Source organism: Eleutherodactylus coqui, chromosome 4, assembly GCF_035609145.1.
Source record: "Eleutherodactylus coqui strain aEleCoq1 chromosome 4, aEleCoq1.hap1, whole genome shotgun sequence".
In the NCBI taxonomy this organism is placed as follows: Eukaryota; Metazoa; Chordata; class Amphibia; order Anura; family Eleutherodactylidae; genus Eleutherodactylus; species Eleutherodactylus coqui.
This window is the reverse complement of record NC_089840.1, coordinates 8,852,583-8,877,877: the sequence shown is the minus strand read 5'-3', so window position 1 is coordinate 8,877,877 and position 25,295 is coordinate 8,852,583. Positions and strand designations below refer to the sequence as shown.

General features: G+C 44.9%; 1 protein-coding gene across 1 annotated transcript in view; it reads left to right on the top strand.

Moving 5' to 3' along the window:
• The window catches only part of GRIK1 (glutamate ionotropic receptor kainate type subunit 1), a 364,588-nt gene that overhangs the window by 123,254 nt on the left and 216,039 nt on the right, over positions 1-25,295 (top strand). Inside the window, exons 2-3 of the mRNA XM_066599053.1 lie at positions 19,708-19,875; positions 21,447-21,704. Of these exons, the coding sequence (XP_066455150.1) occupies positions 19,708-19,875; positions 21,447-21,704 (426 nt within the window). The remainder of the gene's footprint in view (positions 1-19,707; positions 19,876-21,446; positions 21,705-25,295) is intronic.

The following is a 25,295-nucleotide window of genomic DNA, read 5'->3' as shown; positions in this document are numbered from 1 at the left end:
GCCCCATAGTAGTTGCAGTAGTAATAGTGACCGTCATAGTGGCTCCAGCACTAATAGTGACTCAGTTAGTGGCTCCAATAGCAATAGTGACCCAGTTAGCGACCCAAGTAGTAATAGTGTCCCCTATAGTTGCCTCAGCAATAATAGTGTCCCCGCTATTGGCCTCCAGCTTGGCAGCCAGCCAACAGGGAATTCACCACTCCACCCGCCACTCCGACGGAGGCCACTGCTGCTACCCTTGCACCCCCGTCCCCGGCATTTGTGCTGCATACAGGCCAGCATCTGCATGTTTGAACGAAGATGCTGGGGAGAGAGGCCAGGAGCCACAACAGCAGCAGCAACCAACAGACCAGAACTGCAGGCACAATGACTCAAATGCTTGTCGGGTTTGCTACCCAGCTGGCAGTTATTTCTTTTTGGCCATTAATGACTAGTAAAAATTAACTACCAGCTAGTTGGCAACCTGCCGCCCCTCTGAGGTCCTGCAGACTCCACCCTTAGGCAGCCGTCTCTGGTCACTTCATGTTAGGGGCACCCCTGTTTTTACCAGTTGCCCACTTTGCCAATAATCCTGTTCTTCTGAGGAGGGATGTCCTGCTTACATTCTTGATATCTAATAGTAAAGGGAACTGATCCCAACCAGGTCTCTCCGATGGCCCCATGGTCTTCCTATATGGCATGTTTGACCTTTTCTCTAGCCAACTACTTGTCCCGACCCTTCCTTAATTTACCTCAATGGTGAAGGGTCTCCAACCCCCACTCCATGACTATTGGACCAATTGCCCAACCCTTTGTTTGCTAACTATGCAGTTCTTTGGTAGGGGGGGAGTCCTGCATTTGTTCTCGTCATCTAATAGCAAAGAGAAGTGATCCCAACCAGGTCTCTCCAGGGGCCCCATGGTCATCTTCTGTGGCATTTTTTATCTTTTCCCCAGCCGACCATCTGTCCAACCCTTTCATGATGTACCCCGATGGTGGCATCAGCAGTGGCCAGGCCATTAATACCTGTAATTGCTGATACATTATTATGGGTTAGCTCTGTGAATGTTATACAGTACATTTCATTTCCAGCTTGTAAATGTAGATCATTTGGCTTATGCTGCAGTTTTCCAGATGAGCTGGCACCTGACGTTAGCAGTTGGTAGAGTTATTTCTGCTTCTTACCAATGAAACGCGTTATAATAAAAGTTAACGCTGAATAATATCTGCTCGTACAAGTTTCTTACCAGACACCTGCTGATAGAGTTTGTTTTCAACTCTCGGCTCAGTTCCGCAGCAATAAATAATGACAGACCTCAGCCAATTATATAGTCACCATCTGTGAAATGCCGCTCCTGTTATTTATTCGCTGTGCATGGCTGCCAGTGCTAAACATCAGCTGGTATGATTCACTTACCGGAGTCATCTGGATTTGACCCATAATCCCCTGAGGACTGAGCCAGTTTGGCCCTCATGGACCACGAGAATTTTTCCACTTTTGTCTCCCCCATATTCTGTGAGCCTGAATATTTTTATGTGTATCTACATGAGACCTTGTTTCTTATGAGACGAGTTGTGCTAATTAGGGTGTATTCACACGGGCAAGAATTTTCTGTAAGTTCTATTTGTGTTCGAGATGGGGAGAACTCACGTGGAAAAATAAATCTTTCATTTGAATGGTTTCTTTCACATGAGCGATTTTTCACTTGGATCGATGGTCTGAGTTTGAAAAATAGCTACACTCTTAGTAAAAAAAAAAACCCGTAGAAGAAGTTATTATTTTGCTACAGATCTTGTCCTGCGGCTCCATCTCAGGCAGATCTGTAGATGATGAGAGTTGTGGTGATTAGATGGACGGTCTTGTCATCGGAGGAACTAAAACGGGTTCCCCCCTTGGCCTATAAGAGGCTCTCGGAGGCTCCTTGTGTGTAGTGGCCTCTTCTTCCGCTTGTGTGGAGCTTGTTGACCACTAGACGCCTCTACGATGCAGAGAAGAGATTTCACCCCGTTACCAGAGTCTGAGAGGGGCGCATTATTGGGATGTGAGAAGCTGCATGGTTGTATCCATGAATTGTCCCCCACCGGCCGTTCTGTCCAGTCTGTTAGGAGGTGTTGGGACCAATGGATGAGGGCACACAAGGTGACCGGGCTCAGGACGCCCCCTACAGACCACCAGTAGAGAGGAGCGCCTGACCAGACTGTTAGGAGGTGTTGGGACCAGTGGATGGGGGTGCACAAGGTGACCGGGCTCAGGATGCCACCTACAGACCACCAGTAGAGAAGAACGTCTCATCAGACTGTTAAGAGGTGTTAGGACCAGTGGATGGGGGGCACACAAGGCGACCGAGCTCAGCACCCCTGACAGACCACAAGTTGAGAGAAGCGCCTGACCAGACTGTTAGGAAGTGTTGGGACCATTGGATGGGGGCACACAAGGTGACCAGGCTCAGGACCCCCGACAGACCACCAATAGATCGACCAGTAAGTACCAGCAGCTCGAACTTTTCCATTGTCCGCCATCCAGAAACAGGTGGCGCCATCGTTACACCCCTGTCTCTGTCTGAACCATTTCCAGGTGCTTGGCGGATGGATATTTGGTCTCAAGGCACCCATTATGTGTATTGATTTGGTACAACTGGGTACTAGAGCCTCCATGCCCGCCCGTATTACATCTTGTATCCAAGCTAGAGGTGGTACAACAGGGTACTAGAGCCTCCATGCCCGCCCGTATCACATCTTGTATCCAAGCTAGAAGCGGTACAACAGGGTACTAGAGCCTCCATGCCCGCCCGTATCACATCTTGTATCCAAGCTAGAGGTGGTACAACCGGGTACTAGAGCCTCCATGTCCGTCCGTATCACATCTTGTATCCAAGCTAGAGGTGGTACAACAGGGTACTAGAGCCTCCATGCCCGCCCGTATCACATCTTGTATCCAAGCTAGAGGTGGTACAACAGGGTACTACAGCCTTCATACCCGCCCGTATCACATCTTATATCCAAGCTAGAGGCGGTACAACAGGGTACTAGAGCCTCCATGCCCTCCTGTATCACATCTTGCATCCAAGCTAGAGGTTGTACAACAGGGTACTAGAGCCTCCATGCCCCCTGTATCACATATTGTATCCAAGCTAGAGGCGGTACAACAGGGTACTAGAGCCCCCATGCCCACCTGCATTACATCATGTATCCAAGCTAGAGGTGGTACAACATGGTACTAGAGCCTCCATGCCCGCCCATATCACATCTTGTATCCAAGCTAGAGGTGGTACAACAGGGTACTAGAGCCTCCATGCCCGCCTGTATCACATCTGGTATCCAAGCTAGAGGCGGCACAGCAGAGTACTAGAGCCTCCATGCCCCCCGTATCACATCTTATATCCAAGCTAGAGGTGGTACATCAGGGTACTAGAGCCTCCATGCCCCCCGTATCACATCTTATATCCAAGCTAGAGGTGGTACAACAGGGTACTAGAGCCTCCATGCCCCCGTATCACATCTTGTATCCAAGCTAGAGGTGGTACAACAGGGTACTAGAGCCTCCATGCCCCCCTATCACATCTTGTATCCAAGCTAGAGGCGGTACAACAGGGTACTAGAGCCTCCATGCCCCCGTATCGCATCTTGTATCCAAGCTAGAGGTGGTACAACAGGGTACTAGAGCCTCCATGCCCCCCGTATCACATCTTATATCCAAGCTAGAGGTGGTACAACAGGGTACTAGAGCCCCCATGCCCACCATATTACATCTTGTATCCAAGTAGATAGCATTTCGTTTTTTTTGAAAATTCATTGAAATCAGTGGGGAAAAAATGTAAACATTTAATTGCTTTTTTTTGTTCTGAAAAAGAAGAGCGAGACAGAAATCTCTGCTGCAGATGTGATCGGCCCCTCACACCCTCAGGCATCTGTTGTGGCAGATCACCAATACCTAGTCCACTACTGCATTTCTAGGGGTGACAGGGAATGGACAACGGGGTTACAGGGGCGGGATGGGAGTTTCCTGGAAGCCGTTATTGCAGGGACGTGGCGGTCCTGCTCTCAGGGGCGCAGCGTGGCGGTCCTGCTCTCACGGGCGCAGCGTGGCGGTCCTGCTCTCAGGGGCGCAGCGTGGTGTCCCCGTGACCAGCAGTACATGATCTGTGTCCTGCAGGAACCGCATCAACCAGGTGATACAGATGTTCTGAGGGACCTCTCATACGGGACCGAATATTCTGCCACAGCACCGTGTAATAGGCCATCCTACAAAATATTCAGCATCAAATTCTACACTACTAAAATGCAGATTTTTGCGCAGACTTGACAATAGCAGAATCCTGCTGGCAATTCCGCATCAATTTGGGGATTTGGGGGATTTTGGTTAGGTAAAGTTGCAGTCAAATAAATGCTAATCAGACATTAGTGAAGTCTGCAGTGCGGTTCTGCTTTGGATTGTGTGTCAGTCGCTCTCCATTCCCTTCTCCTAACACTTCAGAAGTATTTACTTCCCGGTTGCCGTGGTTACGTCCTGTAGACAATTTAGCGCTACTGGTCGGGCACGCTCAGTAGAAACAACCAGGGACGGCTTTTTTCTATTCAGCTCACGAGACCAGATTGCTGACTGAAAGCAGGGCAGCGCTTAGTGGGGACGCGGCTAGGAAGGAATTGTGGGAAATGTAGCTGCCAGCTGCTTGTCAGCAGAGATGCGGCGGCCATTTTGGAAAATGGTGATGAGGGGAAACATCAGAAACTGAGGACAGGATAAGAAGGTAATCTGCGCGATTTGACCCATAACCTGCTGCACATAAACATGATGCAAACACCTTAGCCATGTGGTGTCTTGGGGCATTGCCAACCACAATACCCCTTTAATCCAGCGGCATTTCTCTAAGGGCCCCGTCACACGGGGGTATTTTCTGTCGGCGCGCTGTCATTACTTTTTAAGGACTAGATACAAGCAGCACGCGGACTCATCCAAGTAAACTGGCGTACTCAGACGGGTCTCCTATTCGCGGCCCAAAATTGGCCATAAAAAAATTGGGCGAACACAGATGATGCGTGCCAGGGGGCGGTGAAAACAGAAAAGGGACATCATTTGGGTCTTGTGTTTTGTCTTTTTTCATTTTTTTGCGCACATTAAAAACAGATGACACGGATGTAAAACAAAAGGCGCAACCAAAGCGCAAGCGACAAACATTTAAGTCGGTACGTTTTTTTATCCGTGTGACTGACCTGGTCTTACATAAATGTGCCCGCTACCTGTAGAGGCGCCAGACTGCCGCCGGGCAGCTTATACTGCATCCTATTACTTCTACTAGAACGAGCGTCACCAGTAGCGCCCGCGGGTCACTGATCTCACTCTTCAGCAGGATAGCGGTCAACTTACCTGTGTAGGACATCTTGTGTTGGACGGCTCACGTCTCAGTGCTTTACCTACAGTAACCCTGAATCAGCGCCATATCTGAGGCCCCGCTTCTTTATTCAGTCCGGGTACCAAGCGCTGCCATGTGATATAAAGGTCATATTTAATCACTTGTCAGATATAGCAGGAAGAGATGGGATGGCAATAATGAGACCCATATAAAGCATGCAGTCATCCCTAATCATGGCTTCCAGTGTACATGCAGGGGATACTAAGGAGGTGCCCAAATAGCCCCGGCATGATGGATGCCAAGCTGCGCTCCCCCTTCTCGGCTGCCCGTCTGATGGCTCTGGGATGCGCTGATGATGAGCTGCGGGGAGCTCTCATTCCCTATCGCTTCCTTGTAGACGCTGTCAGTGTGATTCCACGGCCTGTGAATGGCCAACCGCATAAAATGTTAACACAATTCAGAGTCTGAACCCCGAACCGAATATAGCTACAGAAATAAGTAGGACTCTAAAACGTAAAGGTAAGTCCATGAACTCTCATAGGTGCCCCTTTATTAGAGCCTCCCTACTCTCATGATTGGCTCTTCCCTGTGTGGTAATTCTCCCTGTGACCCCGGAGTGCGGCATAAAGTCACATGACATGTTTTCCATGGATCAGTTTGTGTGAATCACATTAGATGGAAGATCCAGCGATCGGAGCGTCCTTTTCCTTCTTCTTCTTCTTTTCCCTTTTTTATTCCTTCTTCTTTCTCCTTCTTACTTTTACCTTCGTCTCCCTTCTTTTTTTTCTTTTTCTCATTCCTCCTTCTTTTTCCTCCTTCTTTTTCCTCCTTCTTCCTTTTCTCTTCTTTTTCTCTTTCATTTTACTTCCTTCTTCTTCCTTCTTTTTCCTCCTTCTTGCTTTTACTTTGGTTTTCTTCCTTTTTCTTTCTTTTTACTCCTACCTTCTTCTTCTTTCTCATTCCTCCTTTCTTCCTCCTTTGTTTTTCCTTCTTCTTCCTTCTTTTTCCTCCTGCTCTCTTCTATTTTCCTTCCTCCTCTTTTCTTCTTCTCCCTTCTCCCCCTTTTCCACTGTGGAAACGCAGCAAAACTGCATGTGAGAGTACATTTAGAGCAAACAGTCGGAAGGGTTTATTTTTCTCTGCATTCGGACAGGATTTGCATTAATCTCTTTCACTTTAATAGTAAACATTTCCACTGATAAACCGCAGCATTTTATGACCACACCCGTAGGGGGCGCTCCCATCTCAGGAACCCCATTCCAACATCCTGCAAATAAATTACTAACCAATTACACGTGTTTTTCAAATTGCCCCGTTTTCTTCCTCCGTCTTCATTGCAGTTGTTTACTGCTCTTTGCTTGTTGTCTATTGAGCTCAGAAGCCCTTCTATGTAGAGACAGCAGAGAGCAGCCGGTGGCCGGGCCAGGACTCCTGAGCATCGAGATCCCGGCCACCCAGCAGATCTTTGCAAATGGAGTTAGAAATGGAGATGGCCGGTTTCCATAGCAAAGAGCAGTAAACAACTGCAATGAACATAGTAACAGTAAGTTAGGCGGAAGGGAGACAATGTCCATCCAGTTCAGCCTGTTTCCACCCTCTTTGTTGATCCAGAGGAAGGCAAAAAAAAACAATGAGGCAGAAGCCAAATAACCCCCTAGGGGGAAAAAATCTTTCCCATCTCCATAATGGCAGTCAGAATAATGCCTGATAGTTATAATCAACCTCTGATAGTTCCTACCTGTCTGTAAGACCCGGAACAAAAACCCGCTGGTCCTGTAATATGGCGTTCTAAAAAGACATCTAGTCCTTCTTAAACTCCTCTATGGATTTTCCCATCACCACGTCCTCAGGCAGAGAGTTCCACAGTCTAACTGCTCTTACAGTAAAGAACCCCCTCCTGTGTTGGTGATGAAACCTGCTTTCTTCTAGACGTAGTGGATGCCATCTCATTACCGCCGCAGTCCTGGGTATAAACAGATCCTGGAGAGATCCTTGTATTGTCCCCTCATGTATTTATACAGAGTTATTTGGTCGCCCCTTAGCCGTCTTTTTTCCAGGGTGAATAATCCCAGTTTTGGTGCCTTCCGTGTATTAATTTAGTCGCCCTTCTTTGAACCCCCTCCAGTACTGTAACATCTTTCCTGAGCACCGGTGACCAGAACTGTACGCAGTATTCCATGTGAGGCCTGACAAGTGCCTTATATAGTGGGAGGATAATGTTTTCGTCCCTCACCCCTATACCTATTTTAATGCACCCCAAGACTTTATTAGCTTTTTCCGCAGCTGACTGGCATTGGTTACTCCAGTTTAGTCTACAATCCACTAGTACCCCAGGTCTTTTCCCTAGCAGTACCCCATTTAGTGTATATTGGTGACATCCGTTTCTCCTGCCATGTGCAGAACCTTACGTTTATCAATGTTGAACTTCATTTACCATTTTTCTCCCCAAGCCACGAGCTTATCTCGGTCCGTTTGTAGCCGCACATTGTCCTCCGTTGTATTAACTGTCTTATATCCTTTTGTATCATCTGCAAATATCGATATATTACTGTGCAGCCCCTCTATCAGGTCGTTGATAAATATATTGAACAGAATGGGGCCCAATACTGAGCCCTGTGGCACCCCACTAGCGACGGTGGCCCAATCAGAGTATGAACCACTTATTACCCCCCTCTGCTTTCTATCTCTGAGCCAGTTCCTTACCCAGATACACACGTTTTCGCCCAGACCGAGCTGTCTCATTTTATATGCGGCACGGAGTCAAATGCTTCAGAAAAATCTAGATATACAAGATAAGTTGACCCCAGGTCCAGCCTAGAACTTGCTTCATCGTAGAAGCTCATCAAATTGGTCTGACATGATTAACCCGTGCTGATAAGGGGTTATACTGTTGTTCTCCTTGAGGTATTCTAGGATGGCGTCTCTCAGAAACCCTCGAAGATTTTTCCAATTATTGAAGTGAGACTTACCGGCCTGTAGTTACCAGGTTCTCTTCTTGACCCCTTTTTGTATATTGGAACCACATTGGCAATGCACCAATCCAGTGGTACAACCCCGGTCTCAATAGTGTCCATAAATATAAAAAACAGTGGCCTGTCTATCAAGTCACTTAGTTCACTTAGAACCCGTGGGTGTATTCCATCTGGGTCCGGCGATTTGTCGATTTTAATCTTTTTTAACCGGCGCTGCACTTCCTCCTAAGCTAGGCAGGTGATATTTAGCGGGGGGTTCGTTTTATTCCTCTGCCTCTCGTATGACATTTCTTTTTCATTCGTAAATACACTAGAGAAAAAACTGTTTAATAGATTTGCCTTCCCCCCATCGCCTTCTATAGTTTCTCCTGCATTATTTGTTAGCGGGCCAGTGCTCTCAGTGCAAATCCTTATACCGTTTATATAATAGAAAAATAGTTTAGGGTTATTTTTGCTCTCTTTGGCGATCAGTCTCTCTGCCTCCTCCTTGGCAGTTTTTATCTTTTCCTTACATAATTTGTTTTTTTCTCTCTCTGTTTTTAGCGCTTCTTCGCTGCCTTCTTGTTTTAATAATTGAAATGCTTTCTTTTTTTTCGCTTAATGCCCCCCTTCAGTCTTGTCGAGCCACATTGGTTTCCTTGTACTTGTAGTTAATTTATTTTTGTAGGGTATGAACTGCTCACATGAGGTGATTAGGATGTTTTTAAACTTCTCCCATTTGTCGCATGTACTGTTATTTTTGAGGATGTTGTCCCAATTAATTTTGCTAAGAGTAATTATGAGCCGATCAAATTTTGCTTTACTAAAGTTTAGTTTTTTGTTGCTCCCTGATAAGGCTTCTTATTGAAAAAGAAAGACTAAGGCTTTTCAAGAAAACAGGTATTTTTGAAACACACATGTAATTGATGAGTACACATTGGAATGGAGTTCCTGAGGTGCAAATACTTTACCTTAAAAACATCTGACAAATACTTAGAAGAACTCCTAGGTGACCTAAGGGTGTTATACGATACAAGGCCTTTCTGTTTCCTGGTGTTTTACACCAGTTTTAAGGGTATTGAATTGATGAAGTTTCAGTTGGTTCAAACTAACTCGGACAGAACCAACATTTTGACAAAATGCATTCATTCGGCCAAACAGAACTTTTCAAAAGTTTTCTCATCACTAGTCACCACCCAGAGGTTATGATGTGCATTTCATCCTTTCGTTCATCTTACTGTTATGCTGAGATTCTAAGTGCTGTGAGAGGGGAGGGGGAGCAGCAGGCAGCTGAGAGCACACAGCAGGAGGGTCCAGCTATACTTTAGGAAGAGCCGCTGCACACAGTACAGTTATAGGAAGAAAGGGAGTATTTAGAGAAATGATGCACAGAAGAAGAAAAGACACAAAATGTGCAGGTTATACACAACAATTCCGGCTGAACTACAACTTATTCACATCTAGAGCTTCCAGATTTTTGAGGCAAGGGCGGACATACTGCCCATGCCACCACATTGGCTGCAGATAGGTTCTGAAGGTGAGGAGGGCCCAGGGCTGAATGGCTTTGCCCCCTTCCCCACTGCCAGCTCCCCATTCCTGAAGCTCTGGCAGCATCCAAAGAACTATCTTTCTTCCTCCCACAGTCCTGACCGAAGCTTGAGCTGCGTGCTCTGTGCACAGCATAACTCTTCCTCCAGCTCCCAGTACAGTGTGTGCAGGAGACGGGAGAAGAGTTATGCTGTTCATAGAACACGGGCATCAGCCGGGACTGTGTGAGGAAGGAAGATAGTTCTTATGATACTGTTGAGAGGGTTCGGGGGTGGGGGCTGTAGATTACATGCACCAGAGGGGGAGCACTATTACTAAGTGGGGCTGAAGAGAAGGCACTATCACTAAGTTGGGCCACATAGGAGGCAATGTTATTGTGTGGCAGCATAGAGGGGGTACTATCACTAAGTAGGGTAACAGAGGGGGCACCATTTGTAGGGCTAAAGAGGGCGAACTATTACTATACTGTGCCACTACTACTATGTGGGGCCACAGAGAGGGCATTATTGCTAAGGAGGGGCGGGGCACTATCACTAAGTGTGGCCACAAAGGTGGCATTATTTGTGGGGCTTCGGAGGGGACACCATAATTGTGTAGGGCCACAGAGTTGGTATTATTACTGTGTGGGGCCACAAAGAGGACACTATTACTATGCAGGGCCAGTATCAGTAAGTGGGGCCACAGAGGCAGCACTATTACTAAGTTTCGCCATTTAGGGAGCACTGTTACCATGTAGAGGGAGCACCATAACTGCGTAGGGCCACATAGGGGGTATTATTATTGTGTGGGGCCACAAAGGAGACATTATTACTCAGTTGAACTACAGAGTGGGTACTATTTTCAAGTGGTGCCACAGAGAGGTACTTTTTGTGGTGCCAGAGAGTGAGCTCTATTACTGTGTGGGGCCGCAGAGGGTATATTACTATCTCCTGGTGCCTTGGTACACCACACAGTAATATTACCCCCGTTGTGGCCTCATGCAGTATTACTGAAGGTATACCAGACCTGAGCCGCTGTATCTATGTGTGCCATGTTGTATTATAGTGTGCATATATTTATTTATTGGGGGGCCCACGGACATTCTTTGCACAGGGGCCCTCTGCATTGTGTCTGGCTTTTGTCTTGAGGTGCAGAGCTCTAATATCAGGTTTATTTCTGCTTGCCCACAGTATCTAATATACGAGTAGTAACCGTGTGCGAATGTTTGTGTATTGTAGGCACGCCATTCTCGCTACGACCGCGACTTGGAATATTTTCTTAATGTAACAGTTGCTTTCCATTGACAAAAAATATATGGTATTTGGAGAGAGTAGAGCAGCTTATCTGCATGCGTCCCGTGAAGGAGGCGAGCTGCCTCCCGAGCCAGCAGAAAATCAATGTGTTACAAAGTAGCACATTTCTGGGTAAAATGATGCAGGGAACATTCTGGACCCTATAGAGCGATCATTCAATGAGCGAGCGGGAGAGGCAGTGATAATACACAACACTGTCTGTATTAAGTGAATGCCGCCTTATCAGCAATTGATATAGGGCATCTAAATTATTCAGTAGGGGACGGGTGCCTGAGAAGTATATATGTATCTGTTAGTTAATAGGAAGAAGATGAGTTTACAGAAATGTGTCCTCCAGAGTCCCCCCAGGAACCATGCGATCGCACAGGGTCGATGGACACCAGCCTATAGGGGGGCATTCCCACTTAGATCCGCATGACCACATGATCTTCCTCCTCCGTGCCACAGTGTCTTGTGAAGCTACATGAATCCTCCTACTTCTCTCTTCTTCGCTATGATGTTCTGAGGCTGTCGGCCCATTTGCACCCCTACAATACAATCCCTTAGTTTTGCTACTGTATTTATTTTATTTTTATGTATATATATATTATGAGCTTGGTTCTGGTGCTGTATTTATTTTATGAGGTTGGTTCTAGTGCTGCATTTACTAACTGAGCTGTTCTGGTGCTATATATATATTATGGGGTTGGTTCTGCTATTGTGTATATGTACTGGGGTTGATTTGTGCTGTATTTATGTATGTGTTTGGTTCTGGTGCTTTATTCAAGTTAGGAACTTGGTTCTGGTCCTGTACTTGTGTAAAGAATTTGTTCTTGGCTCTGTGCTGTATTTATGTTATGAGATTAGTTCTAGTGCTGCATTTATGTACTAACGTTGGTTTGTGATGTGTTTTATGAGCTTGGTTCTGGTGCTGTCTATATATTGAGTTTGATTCTGATGCCTTATTTATTATGAGTTTGGTTCTGGTGCTTAATTTATGTTGTGGACTTGGTTTTGGTGCTATATTTATCTACTGTGATTGGTTCTGGTGCTGTATTAATATTATGAGCTTGATTCTGGTGCTGTATTAATATTATGAGCTTGATTCTGGTGCTGTATTAATATTATGAGCTTTGTTCTGGTGCTGTATTTATTCACTGAGCTGTTCTGGTGTGGGTACTCTGCTGTCTTGCTGCTTTCCGCACAAACAGAATACAAACAGACTGCCTATCAGTGCAATATATATATATATATATATTTTTTTTTTTTTCTTATGACGGGGACGCCATTAAAACTTCTACACAGGGCACTATCTAATCTCAGGCCGGCACTGACTCGCTTCTCCGTTGGATGTCATTTTATAGTCTATACTTCCTTATAATCATCATAGAATGTAGAATTCACAAGAATTTTGCAGGTGTTTTACTTATTTTACACTGAATTTGATCTATTTTATGCTCCAGTCACATCCAGAGCTGCATTCAATAGGGTCTGTCTCACCTGCTGCTTGGATTCAGTCAACACTGTCAGATACACAGATCGCTATAGGAACGCTTCCTGCTGCACGGCATTCGGAGGGATGTATTTTTTGCGTATTAGACTGATGCTCAGAACTTGATGTGAAGATTTGATCACAATGCTCCCTGTTCTTCCAGCCTGTGTTCAGGCGCAGCGGGACGTCTCAGCTGTAGATCTTAGCTTGAATCTGCAGGAAGAAACACACGAAAAACTTGTAACAAATTCATCACACCTGAACACTGGCTGCAGATGCTGAAGCAGCAGGGGGTCACTGGGAGATGTGAAGGCAGAGCCATAGAGCCCATCAGAATTCTGAATGTGGATTTGGACTGCACAACATGAGATAATGCTAAGTCAGCAGAACATAAAGTCTAAGGCAGGAGCTGCAATCTCACAGCATTACTTGTATGGATCAGGATCTGATGTAGGAATAATTAACATTACATACAACTTAGTTATTGACTGTTTCTGGCAGCAGAATAGTGAGTGCAGCTCTGGAGTATAATACATGATGTAACTCAGGATCAGTACAGGACAAGTAATGTATGTACACAGTGACTCCACCAGCAGAATAGTGAGTGCAGCTCTGGAGTATAATACAGCATGTAACTCAGGGTCAGTACAGGATAAGTAATGTATGTACACAGTGACTCCACCAGCACAATAGTGAGTGCAGCTCTGGAGTATAATACATGATGTAACTCAGGATCAGTACAGGACAAGTAATGTATGTACACAGTGACTCCACCAGCAGAATAGTGAGTGCAGCTCTGGAGTATAATACAGCATGTAACTCAGGGTCAGTACAGGATAAGTAATGTATGTACACAGTGACTCCACCAGCACAATAGTGAGTGCAGCTCTGGAGTATAATACATGATGTAACTCAGGATCAGTACAGGATAAGTAATGTATGTACGCAGTGACCCCACCAGCAGAATAGCGAGTGCAGCTCCAGGGTATAATACAAGGATGTAATTCAGGATCAGTACAGGACAAGTAATGTATGTACACAGTGACCCCACCAGCAGAATAGTGAGTGCAGCTCTGGGGTATAATACAGGATGTTGCACATACATGTAACCTATGTCTAAGTTTTCCTTACATACTGTATATTCTCTAGTGCTGCCAATTATTTTCTGTATCACTGCTCCAGATCTTTAGCCACATTTCCCCCCAGGTGATAGACAATCTCAGTCTCCTAGACATGTATCTCTTCAGCCTCTATCCGGCTGTGCAGCATGTAGAGCTTCGGCTGATTGTTTACCCTATGGAATAGCGCTTACGTTTTTTATCGTCCTATATATAAATGTTCTGTCTCAGCAAAACAATGGTGTCTGCACCGCGCTGCACTCAGGTCTGTATTGCCGCACAGTAGGAAAGCCATTTTCACGCTCAAACTGTATTTAAATTAATATTCTCCGCCAGCAGCGGCCGATACACCAGAGACGAGGAGGGCAAGAATGGAAATTCTTAAACAATTTAGAGAAGAAAAGCCACGAGGGGACGGTCAATCTGAAGTCTTAGTTGTAGGAATAGAGATTACTGACAGGTCTGCTGTGGGAGGAGGAGGACAGAATATCCGGACGTGAGCGGGATAGAATTTCTATAGAAGCCTGATGGTTCTACGATCATTTCCCTCCATAACGCATTTAAGGTGAATATTTCCCATTGCTTGCGCTCGGTAATTTCTTGCTATATCTATCTAATATCTCGTATCTTGTGGGCGGAGCTTCAAGTTTCTGAAACAGAGCTTTAAAGTTCCTGCATAAATGATAAAATCCTGGATGCCTGTAGCCACCACTAGGGGGAGCTTGCTGCATACAACTAATACAGGAGAAGGGTCATGGTAGATGATGGCGCGGAGGCGACAGGCGGAGGTGACAGGCGGAGGCGACAGGCAAAGGTTAGAGGTGGAGGTGACAGCCAAAGGTTACAGGCGGAGGCAACGGGCAGAGGCGACGGACGGAGGCGACAGGCGGAGGCCGCACACATTTTTTACAAAAATAACTTTACTGAACATCAACAGTATAAACATCATTTTGTAGCATAGAAGGGTTCATATACTTATTCCGCTTCCCACTACAGGGTGTAAGTTAACGTCCTTCCTGGGAAGCAGTTCCCATAAATGGACGTAAACTTCCATCCTAAGGATGGCATGGGCTCAGAAGCCGAGTCCACACCGGGAACTGGTTGTAACTGACAGCTGCAACAACACCATACCCTCTGTTAACTCCCTATATGCTGTGATCAATGTTGATCCCAGCTAATGAAGGGTTTGCAGACTGAAGGCGCTCCTTCTGTGATGTCATCAGCCCAACATCATGTAGTCGTGGTGGGCTGACGGGTTGCCATGGCAACTGGACACCAGACAATGGAGTCTGGGTCTGCCAAGACCTGTAATCCCTAATTAGACTTTTTTACAGTACAAAAATATTCTAATGTATTTTCATAACTTCACGGGTTCAAATCCCCTACAGGAACATAAAAAATGTAAATGAAAAATTTAACGTACAAAAAAACCCATTAAATAATAGTAATATTTTTTTGCACACTATCCCCTCTTTGTTTTATAAAAAAAAATGTTTGATATCATCACATCCATATAAGAGATTAAACACACTATTTATGCTACACAGCAAAAACCGTGGAAAGAATCCAAAAACCAAAAAAAAATGGAAGCTTATTTTGTTCATTTTGCCTCCCAAAAACAATGCAATAAAAATGATTGAAAAAGCCCATGAATGTATCCCAAAATGGTACCAATAAAAATTATGGCCTGGCATGTAAACAAGCCCTCGCAGAGCTCCGGCCATGGAAAAATTAAAAAATTATGGGACTTTGGATGCGAAAATAATAATTGCCAAATAAAGGGTTTTTATTGTGGAAAAATGTATAAAATGTAAAAAAATATATAATTTTGGTATTGTCGTAATTGCACCGTCCCGCATAAAAAAATGTATCATGTCATGATTAACGCTGTAAAAAAAAAAACTGTGGCAGAATGTTTAATAAGTTCTACAATACATCATATGCACCCAAAAAATGGCACCAATAAAAACTACAGCCCTCATACGGCCGTGTCGAAAAGTGGAGATGGGAAACATCATGTCCTTAGGATCAAAATAGGCCGTGTCACTACGGGGTTAAAATTTTTCCTAATCCGACAGGGATCAATTGCTTATTATGAGCCAAAATCTTGTTTTCATTACTCTACGTTTTACGCTGGCACACACATCGCCTGGACACCCTCTTAACTGGCAGCAGTAAGCCGCATGTTGTATCTGCCGCCTCTAATCATGCCTGATACCGGATACACTATCTCTAGACTGACCCCTTCCTCACCGAACGCCCGACGTCATAGAAGTCACCAGTAGCGGTATCTGTCACATGCTTAATCAGGTGCCTTGCTGCCCCATTACAATCAGCAAAAACATTTTACCTGACTTCATAATATATTATCCTCACTCCGAAGGCCTCGCATCACCCAACGATGGTGCCAACCATTGAGGAGATACTTCCTAAGTCCATATTCCCCATCTTGGCCAGGGATTTTACACAGTTCCGGGGGAATAAGTGCACAGACACTGATCCAGGTCCATGGCACTGTCATCTGCTTCTGCCCCCAGATCATCAGGGCCTTCTGGTAATCCCTCTGTCGGAAGCTTTTCCCAGCAAGGGGACACTGCCTGCTGGGCAGCTCTTCTGAAGTAGACTCTGCCACCTCTGCTGCTTGGCTGCTGTCTCTCCTCACTGCTGCTGTATCACAGACCCTCTCACTCATGTGCTGCCACTTGCTGTGCCGCACTCACTGCTGTGATGCAGTTTCAGTCTACTTATGTCATCTGGGGGTGCAGCTGTATAGTGGAGGCTCTTCAAAGCAGCAGAACCACTTATCTTGAGAGGAGTAGTGAGTGTCAATCTCTCCACCCTATTACATGCATTCAACAGAACTGTACACAGTAAGCTCCAGAGCTCTCCCTAGTGGTGGCTGAAAACAGCCAGAAATGTAATATAAAGGAGTTATGCCAAGATAGGATACAGATGATAAGTTTCTGATCCATGGGGCTACAACTCCTGGGACCCCCACTGATCATGAGAATGGACTACCATGTAGAGATGAATGCTTCTGCTCCATGCAATACTATGGGCTCACCATAGATTGCTGGGTTCAAGTGCTTGGCGACCTCCGTCACTCCCTTTGATATGAACAGAGCAGCGGCACACATGTGCAACGACCACTTCATTCACTTTGGGGATTTCGGGAAACCGTTTTTTGAGACAGCCCTACCGATAAAAACAATGACCTCTGTTCCATAGATGGGGTGTAATTTTTTATGCTGACACCATCCCTTTAAAGGGTTGTCTGGTTTTACAAAAGATGTTTTTTAAACAGTCCATTGGGGGGTCTATGAGTTAATAGAAAGGAGTCCCCATTCAGCTACAGATCCCTCGGGGCTCGGCGTGGGGTCCAAGGCCCTACATTATATGTGTTTGTACAGTGCAGAAAGTAATTTAGGATCTCAGAAAAATAGAACTCTTACATCGGCGGGAAGTCTTTGGTGGAGGCGATTGCTGTCAAAGGGAGATCTACAGGTCATTGCATTCAAGGGTTCGCTTACTTTTTCCTGCTGAACTGTGGATGATTACTCAATGTGCTCTATAAACACGTGACTGGTACAACGGTGTGTGCTATTAGCTACATTGTATTTGTCTATTTGATTTAGATACAATCAGGCCACATTGTGTAGTAATCACTGCAGAAACCCAGGGGATTCCAGAGGGTTCACTTACTATCTATCTATCTGTCTATCTATCTCATATCTATCTATCTATCTATCTATCTCTCATATCTATCTATCTCTCATATCTATCTATCTCATATCTATCTCTCATATCTATCTATCTCTCATATCTATCTATCTGTCTCATATCTATCTCTCATATCTATCTCCTATCTGTCGCATATCTATATCTATCTATCTGTCTATCTATCTCATATCTATCTATCTATCTATCTATCTATCTATCTATCTGTCTATCTATCTATCTCATATCTATCTATCTATCTCATATCTATCTATCTATCTATCTATCTATCTATCTCATATCTATCTATCTATCTATCTATCTATCTATCTATCTATCTATCTATCTATCTATCTCATATCTATCTATCTATCTATCTATCTATCTATCTATCTATCTATCTATCTATCTATCTATCTATCTCCTATCTATCTATCTCATATCTATCTATCTATCTATCTATCTATCTATCTCATATCTATCTATATTCTTTCTATCTATCTATCTATCTTATATCTATCTATCTCATATCTATCTATCTATCTCATATCTATCTATCCATCTCATATCTATCTATCTATCTATCTATCTATCTATCTATCTCATATCTATCTATCTATCTATCTCCTATCTATCTATCTCATATCTATCTATCTATCTATCTATCTCTCATATCTATCTATCTATCCATCACATATCTATCTATCTATCTATCTATCTATCTATCTATCTATCTATCTATCTATCTCATATCTCTCTATCTATCTATCTATCTATCTCCTATCTATCTATCTCATATCTATCTATCTATCTCTCATATCTATCTATCTGTCTCATATCTATCTATCTCATATCTATCTCATATCTATCTATCTATCTATCTATCTATCTCATATCTCTCTATCTATCTATCTATCTCATATCTATCTCCTATCTGTCGCATATCTATATCTATCTATCTATCTATCTATCTGTCTATCTATCTCATATCTATCTTTCTATCTATCTATCTCATATCTATCTCTCTCATATCTATCTATCTATCTATCTATCTATCTCATATCTATCTATCTATCTATCTATCTATCTCATATCTATCTATCTATCTCATATCTATCTATCTATCTATCTATCTATCTCATATCTATCTATCTATCTATCTCATATCTATCTATCTATCTCATATCTATCTATCTATCTATCCATTTATCTCTGTTTGTAAACCCTTTAAAGCTTTTATTTTGCAGTTTACAACAACATTTGATGTATATCTGTGCTTTTTATTAAAAAAAACTATCTTACCCGTCGCGCGTTGCTGCGAAGACAGACAGACAGACATTCATTTTTTTATATATAGATAACAACCAATCACAGTGCAGCTTTCATGTTACCTCAGCGGTATAATATATAACAACCAATCACAGCGCAGCTTTCATGTTACCTCAGCGGTATAATATATAACAACCAATCACAGCGCAGCTTTCATGTTACCTCAGTAGTATAAAATATAACAACCAATCACAGCGCAGCTTTTATTTTACCTCAGCATTCTCAATATCCAGCAATTGTCTTGCGAAACGTTCGGTGGATGCATCATTTTCTGGTTGAACACTCATCCTGTTGCTCATAATGCCTTTTGCTTTCGTGCTTGAGATGGAAATCAAACGATCTTTGTCTGGGGGGCATAACTGTCGACGACACTTGCACGCGCGCCACCTATCGTAGGATAGATGTACTATGCCAGTAATCTTCCCAGGAGTGTACTCAGCAACTTCCCAAAGTCTCATGGCGATTGGATGAATGGTGTAGTAATGCATAACAGACAGACATTCATTTTTTTATATATAGATGACAACAGGAAGTGAGAGAATTAGATTCCGTACGTAAAATTTGGACGCTAATTCTTTTGCGCATAGAATTGAATAATGGAGTTGGGACCCATTAGCTTTTCCTATTTATGACATAATCAATGCTCATGCCAAATTTCATGTTTCTACGACATCGGGAAGTGAGAGAATTAGTGGCAATGATGGAAATCGAACGATCTACGTCGGGGGCGGGGCGTAACTGTCGACGACGCTCGCACGCGCGCCACCTATCGTAGGATAGATGTACTATGCCTATAATCTTCACAGGAGTGTACTCAACAACTTCCCAAAGTTTCATGGCGATCGGATGAATGGTGTAGTAGCGCATAAAGGACAAACAGACACACAGACGCATACATTCATTTTTATATATATAGATTGACAATCCCATTTCTGGATTTCTCTGTTATAGGAGGGATTTTCGAAACACAAGAAAATGAGCCAGTTAATCTGGAAGAACTCGCCTTCAAGTTTGCAGTGACGAATATCAACCGGAACCGAACATTGATGCCCAACACCACTCTGACCTACGACATCCAGAGGATTAACCTGTTTGACAGCTTTGAGGCTTCCAGGAGAGGTGCGTAGGTTCCCCTGTGATTACAATGGACTTGATAAGAGGAGGCTTACATCCTGTATATTATACTCAGAGGTCGAATATTATAGATGTGCCTGATGTTACAAATAGTGACACTCTGGATTGCTGTAGGCTTTGGGTTAGTCTGGAATATGGAGTCCGAGAGAGTCCTGGTCTTCAGACCTAATCATATCCTATCCATGCCTCCTAACCGTCCCCTGTTCGGCAAGATAATCCCTGATTTTGGGGATCTCACGCCATCCCGGGAGGCTGGAGACATATCCCAATTTCAACTATATCTGCATCCTTCGGATGCAGATACAGTTGGACAAAATGGTGGAGCAGGGAACCGTTAGATACTTACTTGACTGTTCATCTTGTGACCCCTGCCGTCCGCAGTGTATATGTGCCCATGATAACATCATTGGACTTAAATACACTGAGAGTCCTTAGAGCCATGGGAACAGGATTGAGATTCGGCCCCTGACTCACAATGTACTTCAGGCCTCCGGACACTGGTACAAGCAAGATAAGGGCAGGCATGGCACAAGGGCAAAAGCGTGCTCAGCCTCAACTGCATCTTCTCCTGCTCAGCCTGAACAGGAAGGTGGATGAGGCTTCCAGGGAGGCACCAAACATGGAAGGTATCAGACGCATCAGCTGTGAGGGGTCACAAAGGTACATTATCACAATGGTGGGGTCACTAAGGGGCACTATTACTGTGAGGAGGTCATTGAGAGGCACTATTACTCTGAGAGGATCATTGAAGAACCCTGTTACTGTGAGGTAGTTGCTAAGGGCCTTTTATTGTGAGGGGGTCATTTAGGGGCACTATTATTGTGAGGAGGTCACGAAGGTGCATTATCACAATGGTGGGGTCACTAAGGGGCACTATTATTGTGAGGAGGTCACTAAGGTACATTATCACAATGGTGGGGTCACTAAGGGGCACTGTTATTGTGAGGAGGTCACGAAGGTACAATATCACAATAGTTGGGTCACTAAGGGGCACTATTACTGTTGGGATGTCACTAGGGTACATTATCACAATGGTGGGGTCACTAAGGGGCACTATTGCTGTGAGGAGGTCATTGAGTGGCACTATTACTCTGAGAGGGTCATTAAAGAACCCTGTTACTGTGAGGTAGTTGCTAAGGGCCTTTTATTGTGAGGGGGTCATTTAGGGGCACTATTACTGTGAGGATGTCACTGAGGTGCATTATCACAATGGTGGGTTCACTAAGAGTCACTATTTCTGTGAGGGGGTCACTGAGAAGTACTGTTACTATAATGGAAACACTAAGGGGCACTATTACTGTGAAGCGGTCACACAGACTATTGCTGTTACAGGCACTCTAAATGTGTTGAGTGGGTGGTCTCCCCTGCTGACTGTCAATGGAAGATGTCAGATTTGATTGACAATGAACAGTGGGGCCCGCCCACCTGACACTTTCAGAGCACTGACAGAACTAACAAGAGCTGGTACTGGAGAATGGGTGTCTGTAGGGGGAAAGGAAGAACAGTGATACTCTGGATTAAGTCCTTATTCATGTCCTGCCCTTTTTCTTCCACAGCTTGCGACCAACTTGCCCTTGGGGTAGCGGCGTTGTTTGGCCCGGCTCACAGTTCCTCGGTGAGCGCAGTCCAATCTATCTGCAATGCTCTGGAGGTTCCTCACATCCAAACACGATGGAAACACCCCTCTGTGGATAACAAAGACACGTTTTTCATCAATCTCCACCCGGACTACGCTGCCATCAGCCGAGCGGTGCTGGACCTGGTGTTACATTACAGCTGGAAGACAGTGACGGTGGTGTACGAGGACAGTACAGGTAGGCCCCCGGAGTGTCCGACATTGGTCATATGATTGTCTGGAATGTGCTGGTTTGGTCGTTGTCATCAGGGAGGTCTGGATTGAAGGGAACCTGTCAGCAGCCCCTGGACAGGGAGTGCCGAGTCTGAGGGTGTGATTTTTATACCCGCCTGCCAATGATTTGGAAGACCGCCCACTTGACTCTTAACCACAGAAATGAAGGAAATGCAAGTTTTACTGATTCTTTTCCCATAAAGCTATATATCAGTCAGCTTCTCCTGCCCTATAATATGCTGCCTGTATGGATGGGGAGAGGAGGGGGGTTACCTACTTTGACCATCTTGTCTCATAGTGTACAGTTTGTACCCCCTGACGTGTTTATGATGAACTTGAAAATTCTTAACAGGCCCTTTTATTAGAGCTGCCAGTCCTTTATTAGAGCCCTTTCACAATAAGTGCTTCCCTGTATGGTAATTCTCCCTGAAGTGCAGCATAAAATCAGGTGACCAGTTTTCCGCGGATCAGTTTCTGTGAATCCACATTAGATGGGAAAATCCAGCGATCTGAGCGACTTCCAACAAGGCCGGGTCATCGGTGCTAGACTAGCTGTGGTGTCACTGCCAACCGTGGGGGGGGACTCTCAAATAACGGTGTGGAGAGTATACAGAAAATGGCGTGATCAAGGAAAACATCCAGCGAAAGGGGATCCTGTGGACGGAAACAACTCCTCACTGAAAGGGGTCGGAGGAGGATGTCAGGAATCGTTCTGACCAACAGGCTGCAGAGTCAGCCGAATACAATGCTGGAGCGCCAACTATCGTGTCCGAACGCACAACTCGCCGTTCCTCCGCACGGATGCTATAACAGCAGACGACGAGTCCCAGCACCATTATGTCTAAGAGAAACAGAAAGACTCCAGCGGGCAAAAGAGCGCAAATCACTGAGCAGCGGGAAAACATCTCCTGGTCAGATGGGTCCAGATTTCTGTTGCTGATGGGAGACCAGAATTTGGCACAAGCAGCATGAATCGATGACCCCTTCCTGTCAGCCAGTCAGAACATGTCAGCACCACCATCTAATCTGCAGCAACTACAAGAAGCTTCCTGTCCGCGGGGGCCGATATTCTTGCAGAACCATTTCATCACCGCTAGGGATCTACACTGTGATAACTGCTGCAATTCTTAAGACCAATGGCGTCCAATGCTACTAGATGGGGGGTAAGAAAGGGGCGGTCAGTGTATAATGTCAAAAGCAAAAAAAGAGAAAACAGACCAATAAATACCCTGGAATTCCCAATCAGTGGCAGCATGGTTCACGGGTTGGAGTGTCCGCCGGTGTCATCACGAGGCCTGTAATGCCAGTCAGCTCCTGACTTCCATTGCTTTGTTGAGTCTCTGCTGCATTAAGCACAATGGGCCTCGCCGAACCCAGAAGAGCATTCAGTGTCTCCTAATGAGATCCACCGTGACTCCAGGTGCTCCATGTTGATAAGAGGGGGTTAATGGCTCGCAGCTCTGGAGGCTACAGATAACCTCAATGACTGGAGCCGAAAATCCATCTAATGAAGGTAAAGTGCCCCCCGGGATCCTATTAATGGTTGTCTTCTACGTGGCGGCGTTCCCTCAGAGACGCTTCTCTATAGGCTCTCGTCCCCATTACGGGTCGTTACCGGCATCACAGACCCTTTATGGGCTGAGATAGATGGGAGATTTCTGTAGGAGTCTCAGGTGAGATGCGGAGCGCTAGTCATATATAACATTGGGGCAGTCAGTAGATTACATCACTACTCTGAAGCCCCATCAAGACCGTAGATTCTTCTTGTTTTTTATCATCCCCGCATTCCAGGAGCCATGATGACTTTTCCATCAGCCTAGCCGTATGAGAGCTTGTTTTTTGGGAACGAGTTGTATTCTGTAACGGTACCATTTAACATATCGTATAATGAACACAAGGACTTTATGAAATGCAAAAAAAATAAATTTTTTTGGGGGTGGGGGGGCAGTGTTTTTACAGCATTCACGGTGCAGTACAATTGACATATGAACTTTATTCTGTGGGTCAGGACCATTTCAGAAATACCAAATTTCTAAAGGTTTTTTTTCTTTTACTGCCTTTAAGAAATAAACTTTCTTAAACACAAAAATTGTTTTTCGTCGCCATTTTCTGACCACTGTAACTTTTTGTTTTTCCATCGGTCGGGCTGTGTGAGGGCTTTTTTTGGGTGACGAGCTAAAGCTTGTATTAATATCATTTTGGGATACACAATATCTGTTTTGATCCCTTTTTCTTCAGTTTCTGGTATCGTGTACAAAACGTTGTTTTTCCGGTCTTCCATAGGCAGGATAAATAGTGTGATATTTAGTAGTTTGGACGTTTAGATGGTGATAACAAATATTTGTGTTTTCTTCATTATTTACATTTTTATGGGAAAAAGTGTTTTTTTAAACATTTAATATTTTTCTTTTTTTTCAACGTAAAAATTGTAATAATGAGGTTGGACTTCAATTACAACTTTTTCCCATCCACAGATGGGAAAACTTGCTGATAAGTGGGAGGGTTCTCACAGCTGAGACCCCCGCCAATCTTGAGAGCGGGACTCCTGCATTTTGCTCCTTCCTTGGGTTCAGTATCAGTGCACTCCGCAGGGTCTCCCCCCTCAGAACCATGCCACTTCACATAGGTAACCATCAGTTTAATTGCTTTTTAAGTTGCTAACGTAGTGAACGCATCTTCCGCATATGACCCTACATCGCCAGAACTCTGTCCTGAAGTTTCTCTCACCGTAGGTTTCCACACACAGTAGTTTGTCTACTACTGAAAGTGTAATTTGCCCCCACCTAGGTCTAAATTTAGGGCTGTTTTACTCAAGGTCAGCCAGGGTAGTCCCGGTTTTCTGGATCCCAATCTCACAGTCCCCACTGACTAATTCTCCCACCTTCCACCCAGCTCTACTCTATTAGGCCTCGGTCAGACGACCGTTTTTTTGCAGCGATTTGCGGATCGCATGACGGATGCGCATCCGCAAATCGCGTGACCGGGGCCGACGATTCGCCGAAAAATCTGCAGCTAGCAGCGTTTTCGGCGAAACGGGCCCTATCAAAGGAGCGCTGTTCAACCCATTGAAATTCAATGGAGCCGGCAATACAGCCGGCTCCATTGAAAGCAATGGGCTGCCGGCGAGCGCAGGATGAATTTTTGGGAAGGGCTTAAAAATATAAGCCCTTCCCTGAAAATCATCCTAAAATGTGTAAAAATAAAAAAAATATATATACTCACCTTGTCCCTGCAGCCGGAGTTCAGCCGCGGCTGGCCGGCAGTTCTCCTGAACTGCTCTGTGTAGTATTCAGCAGCCGGGGATTTAAAATCCCCGCCTGCTGAATGAGCTGCCTCTGATTGGTCACAGCCCTCACCAATCAGAGGCAGCTCTCACTCACCCATTCATGAATTCATGAATGGGTGAGTGAGTGCTGCCTCTGATTGACTCAGCGCAGGGACCAATCAGGGGCAGCTCTCAGCTGTCATTCAATAGCTGAGAGCTGCCCCTGATTTGTCCTTGCGCTGAGCCAATCAGAGGCAGCACTCACTCACCCATTCATGAATACTACACAGA